Below are 14752 nucleotides of genomic sequence, written 5' to 3' on the forward strand. Positions count from 1 at the left end.
TCGATCCCCTCGTCATGCACGCCCGCCTTCGCTGGTGGCTTGCGGTGGCCGTTCTGGCGAGCGCTTGTCTGCTTGCCGCTGCTGTAAATCCGGGCGAGTTCAAGTCATGCAGCGACTCGAGCTTTTGCCGCCGCTTCCGCCGCCGCGCCGAGTACACGGAATCGTTTGGGCGCTTTGTGTCGCCGTACTCGGCAGGTGCACCCACACTGGACGCGCATGTCCTGCGCATGCCCATCCACTCGGCCCTACACGAAAGTGTTGCATTTACGCTGTCACTCACGTTCCTGGCTGATGGAAATGCGCGCGTACAGATGGACGAGGCAGGACCGACGTACGAGGGCCGCCAGCACTACAACGAGGCTGGCCAGTGGGGCATAGCAACCACGCCTGAGCCTGCGACAGACGTGCGCATGACCGCCAAGGACGGGCACGTGGCCGTGCACTGGGGCCAGCACGACCACAGCGTGCACATTGAGCTGCAGCCGCTGCGCCTCTCGTTTGTGCGTGACGGCGTCGTGCAAGTCGTGCTGAATGAGCGCGCTCTCCTTCACATGGAGCACTACCGTGCCAAGCCGGAGAAGCTGCCAGATGACACGGATGAGGCGCGCCAGCTCGTGTTCCAGGAGCGCAAGGCGGCCCTGAAAAAGCGCCACAAGGCGCCCAGCGCCACCTTGGAGCAGTGGTCGCAGTTCGAGGTGCCGGACGCCGGCGAGTGGGAAGAGACGTGGTCTGGTACGACCGACTCGAAGCCGCGCGGCCCCGAGGGTATCGCGCTCGATATCTCGTTCCCCGGCTACGGGACGCTGTACGGCCTTCCCGAGCATGCGAGTCCCCTATCGCTGCGCTCGACACGCGCGCCACCCAAGGGCGAAAAGGAGGAGCAGGGCCGCTTTACTGAGCCATACCGCATGATGAACACAGACGTGTTTGAGTACGAGTACGACAACCCTCGCGCTTTGTATGGCAATGCCCCTGTGCTGCACGCAGTGAGCCAGAGCTCGGCAGTGAGTGTGCTATGGCTCAACGCCGCCGAGACATACGTCGACCTGCACAAGACGTCGCAGCGTCCCGGCCCCAACGTGCGTTCCGTGGGTACCTCGCGCGAGGACGCCGCGAGCCGCGCGGGCGGCTCCTCGGCGCAGTCGTCACACGCGTACTTTTACTCAGAGGCCGGCATTTTGGACCTGTTCGTCTTCCTGCGCCCATCGCTTGCACAGAACATGCGCGACTACATGCAACTCGTGGGCCGCACGGCTCTCCCGCAGTATTTTGCACTTGGCTACCACCAAAGCCGCTGGAACTACTTGACGGACGACGATGTCAAGGAGGTCAGCGAGCGCTTCGACGAGGCCGACATGCCCGTGGACGTGCTGTGGCTCGATATTGAGTACAGCAAGGACCACATGTACGGCGTGTGGGACCGCTCAGCGTTTGTGGATCCGGAGGGTATGCTCAGCGCCCTAGACGCGCGTGGTCGTAAGCTGGTGATTATTATGGATCCCCACCTAAAAACGACGGACGCATACTACCTGTACAACGAGGCGAAAGAGCAGGACCTATTTGTCAAGCGGCCTAATGCCAAGGAAGAGTATGTGGGCAAGTGCTGGAGTGGCGATGCCAGCTGGATCGACTTTTTCAATCCCAAGACGTGGCCATGGTGGATCGAGCAGCACTCGCTTGCCACACGCAAGCTGTTCGCCAATGCGCGCAACCTGTTCATTTGGAACGACATGAGTGAGCCAGCCATCTTTGGCGGCCCTGAGGTCACTTCGCCCAAGGACCTGCTGCACTACCCTGGGTGGGAGAACCGCGCGATCCACAACATCAACGGCCTGATTATGCACAACCTGACCGCCACAGGCTTGACGCGCCGCGAGCTGGGCACCACGGACAAGCATGGTCAGCGCGGTGTTGAGCGCCGGCCATTTGTGCTAAGTCGCGCGTGGTGGCTAGGCACGCAGCGCTTCGGGGCCGTGTGGACAGGTGACAATATGGGTACCTGGGAGCACTTTGCTGGCAGTGTACCCATGATTCTCGCGAACGGCATGGGCGGTATGAGCTTCTGCGGCGCTGACATTGGCGGCTTCTTTGGCAATCCCGACTCTGAGCTGCTTTTGCGCTGGTACCAGGCGGGCATATTTGAGCCGTTCTTCCGCGCGCATGCGCATATCGACACCAAGCGCCGCGAGCCGTACCTCTACGACGGCGAGCTGGGCGATGCTCTGCGCCAGCTCCTGCAGCTGCGCTACCAGCTCTTGCCAGCATGGTATACGGCATTCTGGCAGTCGAGCGTGAACGGGCAGCCCGTGCTAAAGCCGCAGGGCCTCGTATTCCCTCACGACGAGCAGGGCTTTTCCATCGATGACCAGTACTTCTTGGGCGACACAGGCCTCCTCGTCAAGCCTCCGACGCACAAGGGTGCCACGAGCATTGACGTGTACCTCTCTGACGACCAGGTATACTACCACTTTTTCTCCCACGAGGCATACCACGGACCGCAGCGCCGCATCACCGTCCCCGCCCCCCTGTCGCACGAGGTCCCGCTCCTGCTGCGTGGCGGCTCGATTTTGCCTATGCGCATGCGGCACCGCCGCGCAGCAGAGCTGCAGCGCCTTGATCCGTTTACCCTATACGTGGCTGTGAGCAAGGACCAGCGTGCAGAAGGGCAGCTGTACATGGACGACGGCCAGACTTTTGCGTACCGCGATGCGTCGGCGTTCATTGCGCGCCGCTTTATCCTGGCCCCGGAGGGCACCGCCCTGCGTCTGCGCGCGTCGGCTCTGCGGGAGCGTGACGTTCTCGTGTCGTCGTCGAGCGATGCCGTGTACCAGCAGCCCGACAATGCGTTTGAGCGCGAAATGGCCAAGGTGCGGGTCGAGCGCCTCGTCTTGCTGGGCTGGCCCGCCGAGCCGAAGCGCGTAGTTGCGACGGACGCGCAGGGCCACACAGCCGAGCTCTCATGGACGTACGATGCGGCTACCGCAACCCTGGAGGTGCGTGATCCGCGCTTGCCTGTGGCACAGGACTGGTCGGTGGTCTTTGAAGGTCCATAGCTTACCACTGCTCCATGACTTGACCTGCCGATAGGCGCAGTAGGCGCCCGCATGAAAGCGGCCACTCGGCTTCGTAGTGACTTACAATCACGAGGGCCAGCTGCTGGCGCCACGTGCGATCCAGCGCCTGCTCTTCCGCCGGCATGCCATCGTACACCCAGCGATCATCGGTGACATCTAAAAACGCACGTGCCTTGGCCAGCTGTCGCGAGCTCATCCCTTGGAATGGCTCGTCGAGGACTAGGAGCGCAGGCCGGTGGACAATTGCGCGTAGGAGTAGCACGAGCGCCTGTGATCCATGAGTCAGGTCAGTCAGGGGCGTGTCGGCCAGCCTCTCGATGCTCGTCGCTGATCGACTTGGCGACTGGCTCACTAGCTCTGATGCAAAAAGCCCAAGTAACTGGTACACACGGGCCATCTGCGCCTCACTGCGTCGGCGGTATGTAAAAATACCATCAAAGCCACTCGATACGGCATCAGCCACAGTGAGGCCGCCCGCCTCAAGATTCTTCCGCGGAAACGCATTGTAGAGCTCAGGCGAAAGATGGCCCATGCGCTTTTGTAGTAATATATGGGCATTCTGTGGCGCATCACGCGCCCGCCCAAACAGACTCAGCTGGCTCTGCGGGATGGCAAACGAGCGCGGGTGATCACCGAGGAGCAACGACAACAGTGTAGTCTTGCCACTACCATTGTCGCCCACAAGAACCATACGTGAGCCAGGCCACAAGTCCAGTGATACGTGCTGCAGAACGTCTGCCGAGCCGTAAGAGAGCGAGACATCTCGCATCGATATGATAGGATGCTGGCTCTGATCGCCTAAGCCACGGCCACGACTTGCATTGCCCTTTACCACAGCATAGCCTCCCGGCGGATAGCTGGCCGTAGAGGCCGGCGCCGCCTCCGACTTGGGACCAAGCTGCGTCACATCGCCAGGCTCATTTATACGCAGAACATGTGTTACAAAGTCGGGAATGGGATCCTGCTCACGCAGGAAGAGCAGCAGGCGTGGCGCACGCTGTGCATGCAGCGACGCGAAAAGACCCGACACGTCCTGGCGCGTTGGCGGATCGAGACCCGTGAATGGCTCCTCCATCACAACACACTTGGCACCCGCTAGCAGCGCTTGGAGGATACGCGCACGTCGGGTTTGCCCATTACTCAGTGCGATCACAGGTCGCGTAAGTAGTGCCTCAAGGCCTAGTAGAGGTGCCTTGGCATGAATGCGCTCTCGTACAAGGCGTGCCTCTTGCACAACTTTCTCTTGCACAGACTGCGACTCCCACTTGAGCAGTCCCGTGTCGTCCTGCGAACATGCCAGAGGGTCCGGACGCATATGCTGCCGTGCAATTGCACCCGTGTAAATACCGCATGACTCCATCAGGTGCTCAAACAGTGTCACGCGGTCAGTGCCCCGGATCGAGCCATATCTAGTAGCATAGTCCACAAAGTCACCAGAGCCCGGGTGCCGAGTCTCAAAGGAGACGTGCGCGATCGAACGCAAGGGAAGCGACGCAAAGACAGATGCATGCTGCATCGCCAGATTATCGGCGAGACGTGGACGCTGGCGTCCCAGAAGAATCTTCATTAGTATTCGTGTACATACATCGCGAAGCGCCTGGCGTGCCTGTCCACCTTGGTCGGCAGAGGGCGCTACAATGGCCCAGCATTCTCTCGCACCACCGTCGCTCACCGTCCATGAAAGCGACGGCTTATCGGCTAGCCCCTGACCCACCACATGCCGCAGACCTGGGATATGCGCGCGGTCCAATTTCAGAAGAGGCGCATGCGCTGTTGAGGCGCCACCGCACACGAAAGTCGGTCGCAACGCACGTCCCCACATGGTCAGACGGAAAACGCTTCTCCACATGGTCGTCAACGTCGGGGTATGTCGGCTATGGCGCGCTCAAACGCGGCCCACTCATGGGACTTGATGCGATATGCCTCGACAGCATTGTCAGGGAAAGTACGCTGACGCACAGCCTCTGAAAAACTTCGCAATGCAGATATGCGCGCGGCACCCAGTCTTGGCTCGGCAAAACAACGCACGAACTTAGGCGGGGTTGGCCACGCCGGCGTGTGAGGCACCATGCTCTTCTCGACAGCTGCGTCGTTCGATGCATCCAAGCCTGCAAGAACGGCAGATACATGGGAGGGGCTCGCAAGATCTCCCGTCACATCACTGCACACCAGCACCTGCCCATGCGTACCGGGGCCTGCGCCGATACCAATGGTAGGAATGTGCAGTCGCTGGCTGATGGCCTCACCCACCTTGGATGGCACGCACTCGATCACCAGCGAAAAGCACCCTGCCTTTTCAAGAGCGAGTGCCGTATGCAGCACAGATAGAGCACTGCGTACGGTATTGCCCTGGACTTTGAAGCCCGCTGCATCACCGAAGTGCTGGGGTTGCAGACCAATATGCCCCATCACGTCAATCCCTGCACTCGTAAGGCGCTCAATGAGCGGAACAAGTTCCATCGAGCCCTCCATCTTGATGGCAGCCGCTTGCGTCTCCTTCATGACGCGCGCCGCATTCATCACAGCATCGTCCATGGAGCCAATAAACGAGCCGAATGGCATATCCACAATCATCAGCGGTGCACGAGGGCAGCGTCGATCATACTGGAGCTCCGTGGCATGAAGAGCCGCATGCACACTTTTTCCATGATGAATCGAGGCATCCAGTGTTAGGGCGCGGGTGGACGCATATCCCAGAGCGACATTCGCCAGTGAGTCACCTACTAAGCACATATCGGCACCAGCTCCGCGAACCGCCAGACCTGTCGGATAATCGAAGGCTGTGATGCAAACCAGAGGTGTGCCGTTATCTTTAGAACTCTGAATATCATGCCTGGTAATAGGCGGCAGCGGCACATGCTGATCTGCCGCGATAGGTGGAACTGCCCACGCACTGTCTCGAAGTGGACTCGCGTGCATAGCACGCATGGGTATCATGGAGGGCTGGCCAACCCTGCAACAATGACGCACGGACAGCCTGGCCAGCATGGTGACACAACGATGGGACGTGCCCCTGCGATTCAATGTGGCCTATATAAAATTTTAGTAAGCCAAAAAGTTTGAATCTTCATAAGGCCTGAGCGCGCTTTCAAGCCATGTGCTCCCTGCTTGCCGAGAACCCCATGGATACGTAGGACTGAGGTCGGTAGGGCGGAGTGCTCGGAGAACCGACTGATCCAACAAATTGCATGCAATTCCTTGAACCCTCCCATTTACAGCTAGACTGGGCATGCTGTGAAGCACGCGCATGAAACTAGCCCACCTCAATCATCCAAAGGAACGGTTAACATTATGCGGGGCGCGCTTCAGGTAGACTCATCCCAACGGTACACCCATGACAGGTACTAATTACGGTGTAGATAAAGTGTACTTTCCTCGGATTGTCAGCGCGAATCAACATAATACACTGTTGGCCGTTTACTCCACACCACTAATTTATTCGCCCTGGTTCGTGCATGGCGCGTGGCTTGATGTCTCTATCTTATGCAGAGCCAACGGCGAAGCATGCGCGTGCATTAGCATCCAAAGCAGTAGAATTTGAGCTGAAGAAAAATTGGACGGAGGCACTCGATACTTATGTACGTGCTACCGACATGCTTCTAGCTCTCGCACGTTCTTCGCCACAAGCTCACGAACATTATCAGCTCGCCGCACGCTTGCTAGAGAGAGCCGAAAAGGTCAAGGAAAAAATACAAGTGGATCAATTAGAGTGGGATTTGTGGACGAATGACCCGCAAAATGCAGAATTTGAGACGTCAGGCGAATTTACGGAAGATGTCTGCGTTCGCCCAGCTCTCTCAACACAACACCGGCAATTGGGAGGTCGTATGCGGAGAGCGACAAGTATTCCATACTACATACCCGAGGCACAGCTCCGTGGTGGTGACATCCAGCAGGGTTCTGTGACAGACTGCTCCTTCGTCGCTGCCTTGGAAGTTACCCTGGAGCACGACGCCGTGTTTGGCACGGATCTATCTCATCGCCCACTATACCCAAAGTCCCAAAATGGCCTTCCAACGACATCCATGAACCACAAGTATGTGGTGAAAATGCATTGTGGCGGCCGGCCGCGCAGGATTGTCTTGGATGATACGCTTCCTCTTTCTGAAAACCATGATCTTCTCTGTGTACGCCCATGCAAATCGCCGCAGCTGTGGCTTGGGCTGATTGAGAAAGCCTTTCTTATGGCGCGCTTTAGCAGCTACGAATTTCATGGTTCCGATGCATCGACCGATCTTTATATGTTGACGGGATGGATCCCAGAACATATGCCGCTGTCTGATTCACACTTCCAACGCGAAAAGACGTGGTCGCGTCTCTGGACTGCATGGAAATCAGGAAACTGTCTCCTGACACTAGGCACGGGTACATCATGCGAGGACAAAAGGTTGATTCCCTTGCACTGCTACGGGATCACTGCTCTCAAAGAGTGCGAGGGCGAGAGAATCGTGTCCATTGTGAATCCCTGGAAGCATTTGGACTCGAGCGAGTGTTCCATATTTCACATGTCTTGGGATACCATGTGTCGTTCCTTTGAGATGTTGTGTGTTAACTGGAATCCTGCATTGTTTTCTCACAAATTCACGCTCGATGCAGCTTGGGATGCGACAGGCTTTACTGTGCGTTTGGATGAAAACCATATGGCACAAACAGACCAGTACCACATTTTTTTGGACTGTGATACCCCTCAGCCTGTTTGGATTCATCTCGAGCGGCACCTGAAACGTCATTCGCTCGACGAACAAGAGAACGAGTTTATTGCCTTGCATGCATTTCCTAGTCATGGATCACAGCGTCGCATGGACATGACACGGGGCGGTCTTATGGGTATCTATGTGAGTGTGAACCACACTTTGATGCAATTAGATGCATCACGGGATGCTTCCTACACGGTTGAGGTGTCACGTCACGGCACCTCTAATTGCATTTCATATACACTTTCTGCCTATGCATCATGTCCCATCCATTTAAATCACTCGCCTTATACGCTTCCTCATCGCGCTGTCATGAAGGGAGCCTGGCGTGGTCTCACTGTCGGAGGGCCCATCACTTCACCACATTTTCGACACAACCCACAGTTCCGAATTGTGGTGCATGAAGGCACACTACTTCCACGGGTTTTAGCCATTCTGATGACTACCTCAAAACTTCATGTACATGCGTCACTTCTTCGTGGCGGTGAACGAGTGTCGTACGCCACAGGACCCTTGGTCATCGCTTCCAGTGAGGCATATACCCGCGGAATGACTTTATGCGATGCATCCGTCATCCAGCCTGGTACTTATACACTGGTGGTATCGTCATTTGAGGCATTGGCTTCTGAATTTACCCTCGTCATCGAGAGTAACGTCCGTGTGTGTGTACAGCCTATTCCAGCGGAAGGCGCGGGACAATACCATCGGGCATTGCATGCATCTCTTCCATGCATTTGGGAAGTGGAATTGCCGCGCCCCATGCCAATTACGCTTTGTGCTTCTCAAGCGCGACCGGCCATGCCCGAGCAACCGCTTCATGTGGAATTATGGCAGAACACCACGTGTGTGGCCGCCTCCGAAGCTCTGCTCGATGCTACCTGTGCGATGCTTACTATTCCTCACGCGCTCGAGGCTGGGTCCTATATAGCCCGTGTACAGGGCTCGCATGATACACCTGTATATTTGGATGTATACGGTGTGCAGCCTGTGACACTCTCTGTACTTAACCCGTAGCTACCATGTCAACGATACCTCCACCTGCTGCGACGCGGATCTTGCGCGGTGAGGATGGACCACTGGTTTGGATTGACTGCGAGTACGTGATTTTTTCTAAGGCAGAATGACCGGTCTTGATCCCAACAAAGACCGCCTACTGGAGGTCGCCTGTATCATCACAGATGGTCAGTTGAAACCTGTGGATGAAGGCGTGTCTTACGTGATTCAGACCGATCCTGCCGTGTTAGCAGATATGGACGAGTGGTACGTGTGGGTTCACTTACAACAGGTGTGTAGGTATCTTTTTCTTATGTCAGATCACCACACATACGGAAACAGGCCTCATGTCCGAATGTACTGATACTGCACGCGCGCATTCCCACAGCGACGTACGCACGGCGGTGCTTGCATATGTGTTAGACCGGATCCCCGACGCTAAAACAGCGTGCTTAGCGGGAAGCACAGTGCATGCAGACAAGGCGTTTTTGCAAAACGAGATGCCCGAGTTGATTGAGCACTTACATTACCGGATTGTGGACGTTTCAACCATCAAGGAGCTGGTCCGCCGTTGGTATAGCAGTACAGCTGTGCCACCAAAACGGGCAGGCATAGCACATCGGTGCGTCACTTAATCTAACACGAAGAGCCTTGCATGACATTTGGGGGTCTATATATGGTGCGCACGAAACTCTTACGAGAAGAGCTTGAATACTATCGTAATCACTTGTTCCGTGCGCCAGAGTGACGGGTATCAACCTATGCCATCATACGCCGGTTTTTATAGGTGCTTGGGACCTTCTTTTGCTGATAGTACTTGTTGCCGAAATAACCAGCAGCGCCAAGGACGGCCAGAATAACGAGCCACTTTATCACCCAAACGAAGAAGAGGACCAACCTCTTAAGCAACTGGAATACGGTGGCTGACTCCATATTCTTTGCTTCATCTTGCTTCTTGTTCCACCAACCAGTGCCAGAACTTTCAGAAAAAGCTTGCAAACGCTCATTTTCGAGATCGGCAGGTGTACGCGAGTGGTACACGAGTTTGTTTGTCCATACAGAGCCAATGGCATGGAGATCTGATACGTCGCCTGTACTTGCAGAAAAACCGAGGTAAGGCTGCCCTGTAAATTCGTATGGAGAGATGCGGAAACACGAAGCCCACTTATTCCATTCGTGGGTCTGCAACGCCAACTCCATGTATACGTCCTTGATGTAAGTGAAACGGAGACGCGTATCCGTGGGCGTACGGCGCAACTGCATATTACAATGGGCGATGTCCTGGTCTTCTCCATCCTTGCCGAGATTATAGTCCAGCTGTCCATTGTTCTTCACCACGCTGATCTGTGGGAAAAAGCCGCGGTGAGGTGCATTGGGAAAAGTATCAAAGATAATACCAAGACCATTCCAGCGATTTCTGTTTCCAAATATAGGACCACCCTGCATGCGCTCTTTGGTGAGCCACATCGCGAATCCGTCCCCACCGGTGGATACGCTCTGGCCCTTGACGGTAAACTCAACCGTGATCTCAAAGTCTGACATATCAATGGGAAGACGCGACCAAAGCCACCCAGATTCATTGTGCCTGTCCTGTGTGAGAATGACGTAGCGATTGGTGTCAACGATCGCATCGCCGCCGTAGTCCCAAAACTTGTTTTGCAAGGTAGAGTCAACGTAGGGTGAAAATAGCGAGTGCTCACGGTCAGGCACAACTGCATCAGCAGTAAGAGTTGGATTAGAGCCTGTTGACCTGAATCCATGCGCAGCCAGGCTGCTCACTAGCAGTGCGACCAGCGTCCCTGCGATCTTGCTCGGCATGTCGATGAGCAGGTGCCAAAATGGAGGCTCCCGGCCGAATGGGTCGTGGCGCTTTTGAAGTAACTCGGCCGGGCAACTCGTGCTTCGTCGTACGCCTTTCAACAAATCCGCGTACACTGCGTGCAACGCCCGTAGCATGAGCCGTGAACCGGCGCCTCCGCAGGGTTCAGGCTCTACAAGCTCACAGGCAGATACACCTGACTATTTTCAGCTTCCCGAAAAGGTCGCACAGGATGCGGTTCCCTCCCTGTCGCCGGATCATCCATGGGCCCAGGTCATTTCGTCCCACGGTCAGTCCCAGGCTATCTTGCCATTACATACACTAGGTCTTCCGAATAAGCATCTGGAAGAACGTGCCTCTACATCAAAGAAGCCGTTTCCGACTTCCCCGGGAGTTTTATCTTTGCCCAACTTTAAAGCACCAGCGTTTTTGCCCGTACCGACGCCAGCTAATGATGATCGATACCGTATGATTACACCGGAAACTCTCTATGATTTGATGCGAATGCGATCCCCTGAAGGAATTGTTCCGCCAAAGCATGTTCTTGTTCTAGATATCCGTCCCCCTACCTCCTTTGCCCGGTGTCATATAAAAGGCAGTGTGAATGTTTGCGCTCCAACCACTCTTTTACGCCGTCCGGAATTCACCATTGAACGTATCGAGGATCAAATTCTCTCTAGTGGTACGATGGATGATAACTTTCGCAATTGGAGGACTTATACGAAGGAGAATGCGCCTCAGAGCTGGATTGTCGTATTAGATATGGATTCTACAAAAACAACATCGATGGGCCGATCCAGTGCTGGTGGTGGGGGTGCATCTCTGTTAGGACTGCTGCGAAAGTTTGAATCAGCGGGGTACAAGGGCCAACTTTGCTGGGTTACGGGTGGCTTTGTGTCGTACAGTCGGTGGCCTCCTGCGGCGGACGATATTGAGTGGGCATCTACCCAGAAGGATTCAAACCATGCGATCTCTTTGGTGCCAACAAATACGATGAAGCGACCCAGTTTGAGTCTTTCGATGCCGTCTCAAGGGCCAATGCTTGCTCTCTCTGACTGCATGGGCAATTCCGCGGCGCATGCAGCAAATCCATTCTTCGATAATATCCGGCAAAACTTGGAACTGTCATGTGGCATCACAGATATCGTTCCCTTGGAGCTTTCGCTATCTGAGTCGCAACTTAATCGTTTGCCCCGGTTTTTGCGAGACTTGGCCATTATGGACGACCAAATACGGGCCAAGTACTTGGCAGAGAGGTTTTTTGAAATCGAGAAAGGGGAACAACTTCGTATGCAAAGCGTCATGCAACGGCATGCTTTTGAATCCTCGACGAACAGCTCCGTCCATCCCCCTGATGTGCCAATTTCCAGCCGTGCAGTCTACCCGAAATCGCCGACAGAGCACTCCGTACCGCCCGGTGCCTTTCCTCTAAGCATCACCGCGGCCATTGAGCGAGGAAATGATCATCGATACCGAAATTTTTGGACCTTTGAGCACAGTCGCGTAACGCTTGAGAAGCAACCCAACCAATCAAGGTACATCAATGCATCCTTTATCAATCCACTTAGATATATGGGTGGACACGATGTGTATATTGCCACACAGGCACCGTTACCTAGCACTTTCAGTGTATTTTGGAGTGTCATATGGGAATACGATATCCATACTATCGTGATGCTTGCTCGCGAACAAGAGGCAGGTCGTATTAAATGCGATAACTACTGGGACAAACCTACCGCTGAGCCATTCCGGGTAACTGTGCTGGAGCGAAAAACTGTGTCTTCGAAAGAACTCCAATCATTCAACAAGCCGACAGATGCCATGGATAATGCTGCAGATGTGATTGTTATTCAGCGCACCTTGCAAGTCTGCAATCTGACCGAACCTGATACACCTCCTCGTCATATTACGCATTACCAATATATGGCGTGGCCTGACCACAGTGTTCCTGATTCACCTATTGACTTGCTTGCGCTCAAAAAACGTGTTGATGAAAAGAGATCAGATCATTCAGATCCTATTGTCGTGCACTGCTCCGCGGGCATTGGCCGCACTGGTGCCTACATCATGATTGACGCGGTGAGCTCGTTCCTTCGACATGTGCGATCCTCACTTGCTTGTAAAGGTGAGCACTCAGTTATACCATCTCGTCATGAATGCTGGGATTCTCCAAAAGATCTTATCTACGAGGCTACGATGGTTATGCGCGAGCAGCGTATGAGTATGATTGAGACCGTTCGCCAGTATGTGTTTGTCTACAAGGCCGTCATAGCGGCACTTTTGGCGGACCCTGTACCATAGTGTAATCACGTGATGGGACGCGCCTCGCGCTCGGATCTTGGAACATTGCGTCAACACAATCACCGACGCGGACACGTATTGAAAGTGGCACCATGCTGCCAAGCGCAGATGGGCCCCTTATAGATATGTGGGTTATGGATGCTCTACATACTCTACAATCTCGAATCCACTCGCGCCTTATTGGAAAACCAATCCATGACTTGCCCCCCCTATATGCGCTTGGAGGGGAGGCGCTCGAGCACATGACGGTCTTGCTCCATGAGTGTGATGACCTGCTCGAGTTTGAACAAGCTGAGCGCGCTTGTCGTGTATCCCGTGATACGCCACCTTCACAAGATGTTCAGGATATTGAAAATTGCATGTTCAATTATAAGCTGGCCGTTGAGGCCGTACGCGTTATGCAGCGCCAACATCCCCCCCCAGAGGATCCTGACGAGACCATGGTAGGTGACATGGAGCCAAAGATACCGGAAATTCGGCATTTATCGGATGATGAGCGCGCCAAACTAGAGAGTGATCACTCCGAAATGGTTGATGCCATGAAGGCTGCGCACAAACAAGAGCTTGCACAGCTAGCAGAAGTGCATCGGCGCTCGAATGAAGAATTGTTTACTAGCCATGCTGCTGAATTGGCCCGTGCCTATAGCGGCCGTACAAAAGAGCTCGAGGAATTGCGTTCGGAACATGAGGCTACCCTGGCGACAACTTCTCAGATGTATGAAGAGCGATTGGCCCACAGCAAAGTGGCACAGTCTGAGGCGGCATCTCATCACGCCGCCCAAATACGTTGTCATACGAGTGCGCACACGGATACTTTGCAAAAGACGCTGCACCTAGATTCTGCCATGGAAGAGCTGGAATTTAACCTCAATCAGAATACTACGAAACTCACTACTATGCAGCATCGCATGGACACATACGAAGCTTATGTATGGCAGTTGGAGAAACAGTACAGAGACGCTTTGGAAGCTCATGCATCACTGCGCATTGCGCATCATACCCTTTCAACGGAGCATGAACTAGCTTCCAGGCGGTTGGCTGAGCTCGAGACCTCAGTGACTGAGCGTGATGAGGCAGTTGTGCGTACACAAACGCAGCTTGAGCATACCCAAGCTGCCCTGGATCAGCGTGACAGTGAGTTGGCCTCCAAGTCTAGCCGTTTGGCCGACGCGGAGAACCAACTAGCGGAGCTCCAGTCTGAACTTGAGCGTTCCACGCAAATCCAAACCAACGTGGATCAGGTCCTGCAGCAGCTTGCCGTGTCGGAAGCCCAGGTAGCTGATCTCCAGAAGCAACTCAAGAGCTTGGAGCTTGTCAAAGCGGAGCGTGTCCAGTGGGCTGGAGAAATGCATGAGCTACAGAAAATGCTCTCCATGTACAAGAGCAGTGCTTCTCATGCTGAGCAGGAACAGGAGCGAGCGAAAGAGCAGATGGAGAAGCTACAGGCTGAGTTTTTCGTCTTGGAACAAGCATTAGTGGACCGTGAAGCTGACATCCGAGCGCTGAAAGAGAGCAAGCGAAGATACGCGGAGCAAATTCGCACGGAGCGTGCTGAGCATGCGGCAAAGCGGGACGCAGATCAGAATGCGGCGTTGCTTACGCAGCGCGTGGCTGACCTTGAGCTGGAACTGAGTGCGAAGGCTAGCGAAATTGAAGAAGCCGATACGCGTATGTTGCTTGTCATGAAGGAAAACAAACGGCTCGCTGCCCAAGTGAAGGCGCTGCGGAATGAGACGAAACGCGCCTTGCAAGATGTGACCAACAACCAGGCATCGAATGGGTCACCGGAAAAGCCCGATGCGTCGTTGCCCAATCGCTTAGCGCGGCTACGCCCGGTGTCATGAAGAGGACGGTGCCGCGATACCAGCAGG

At 54.9% G+C, this 14752-nt stretch overlaps 8 protein-coding genes across 8 annotated transcripts; 5 read left to right on the forward strand and 3 right to left on the reverse strand.

The window, feature by feature from the left end:
• Nucleotides 1–14: 14 nt before the first annotated feature.
• On the forward strand, nt 15–3053 carry MSY001_3277 (uncharacterized protein; the record flags this gene model as incomplete). The annotated part of the gene is made up of 1 exon (XM_018885171.1): nt 15–3053. One exon carries the CDS (start codon nt 15–17, stop codon nt 3051–3053), a length of 3039 nt encoding a protein of 1012 aa, XP_018741758.1.
• Nucleotide 3054: 1 nt separating this feature from the next.
• On the reverse strand, nt 3055–4896 carry MSY001_3278 (uncharacterized protein; the record flags this gene model as incomplete). Its single annotated transcript, XM_018885172.1, has 1 exon — nt 3055–4896. One exon carries the CDS (start codon nt 4894–4896, stop codon nt 3055–3057), a length of 1842 nt encoding a protein of 613 aa, XP_018741759.1.
• A 32-nt stretch (nt 4897–4928) lies between these two features.
• Nucleotides 4929–6002, reverse strand: MSY001_3279 (uncharacterized protein; the record flags this gene model as incomplete). Its single annotated transcript, XM_018885173.1, has 1 exon — nt 4929–6002. The coding sequence occupies one exon, from the start codon at nt 6000–6002 to the stop codon at nt 4929–4931; it is 1074 nt and encodes a 357-aa protein (XP_018741760.1).
• A 542-nt stretch (nt 6003–6544) lies between these two features.
• On the forward strand, nt 6545–8782 carry MSY001_3280 (uncharacterized protein; the record flags this gene model as incomplete). Its single annotated transcript, XM_018885174.1, has 2 exons — nt 6545–6652; nt 6719–8782. 2 exons carry the CDS (start codon nt 6545–6547, stop codon nt 8780–8782), a joined length of 2172 nt encoding a protein of 723 aa, XP_018741761.1.
• A 5-nt stretch (nt 8783–8787) lies between these two features.
• Nucleotides 8788–9396, forward strand: MSY001_3281 (uncharacterized protein; the record flags this gene model as incomplete). Its single annotated transcript, XM_018885176.1, has 3 exons — nt 8788–8864; nt 8888–9053; nt 9082–9396. 3 exons carry the CDS (start codon nt 8788–8790, stop codon nt 9394–9396), a joined length of 558 nt encoding a protein of 185 aa, XP_018741762.1.
• A 124-nt stretch (nt 9397–9520) lies between these two features.
• On the reverse strand, nt 9521–10579 carry MSY001_3282 (uncharacterized protein; the record flags this gene model as incomplete). Its single annotated transcript, XM_018885177.1, has 1 exon — nt 9521–10579. One exon carries the CDS (start codon nt 10577–10579, stop codon nt 9521–9523), a length of 1059 nt encoding a protein of 352 aa, XP_018741763.1.
• A 136-nt stretch (nt 10580–10715) lies between these two features.
• MSY001_3283 (uncharacterized protein) lies at nt 10716–12881 on the forward strand (the record flags this gene model as incomplete). Its single annotated transcript, XM_018885178.1, has 1 exon — nt 10716–12881. The coding sequence occupies one exon, from the start codon at nt 10716–10718 to the stop codon at nt 12879–12881; it is 2166 nt and encodes a 721-aa protein (XP_018741764.1).
• Nucleotides 12882–13279: 398 nt separating this feature from the next.
• On the forward strand, nt 13280–14725 carry MSY001_3284 (uncharacterized protein; the record flags this gene model as incomplete). The annotated part of the gene is made up of 1 exon (XM_018885179.1): nt 13280–14725. The coding sequence occupies one exon, from the start codon at nt 13280–13282 to the stop codon at nt 14723–14725; it is 1446 nt and encodes a 481-aa protein (XP_018741765.1).
• Between the last annotated feature and the right edge of the window lie 27 nt (nt 14726–14752).

The sequence above is a fragment of the Malassezia sympodialis genome, genomic scaffold, assembly GCF_000349305.1.
Source record: "Malassezia sympodialis ATCC 42132 genomic scaffold, msy_sf_23, whole genome shotgun sequence".
Lineage (NCBI taxonomy): Eukaryota > Fungi > Basidiomycota > Malasseziomycetes > Malasseziales > Malasseziaceae > Malassezia > Malassezia sympodialis.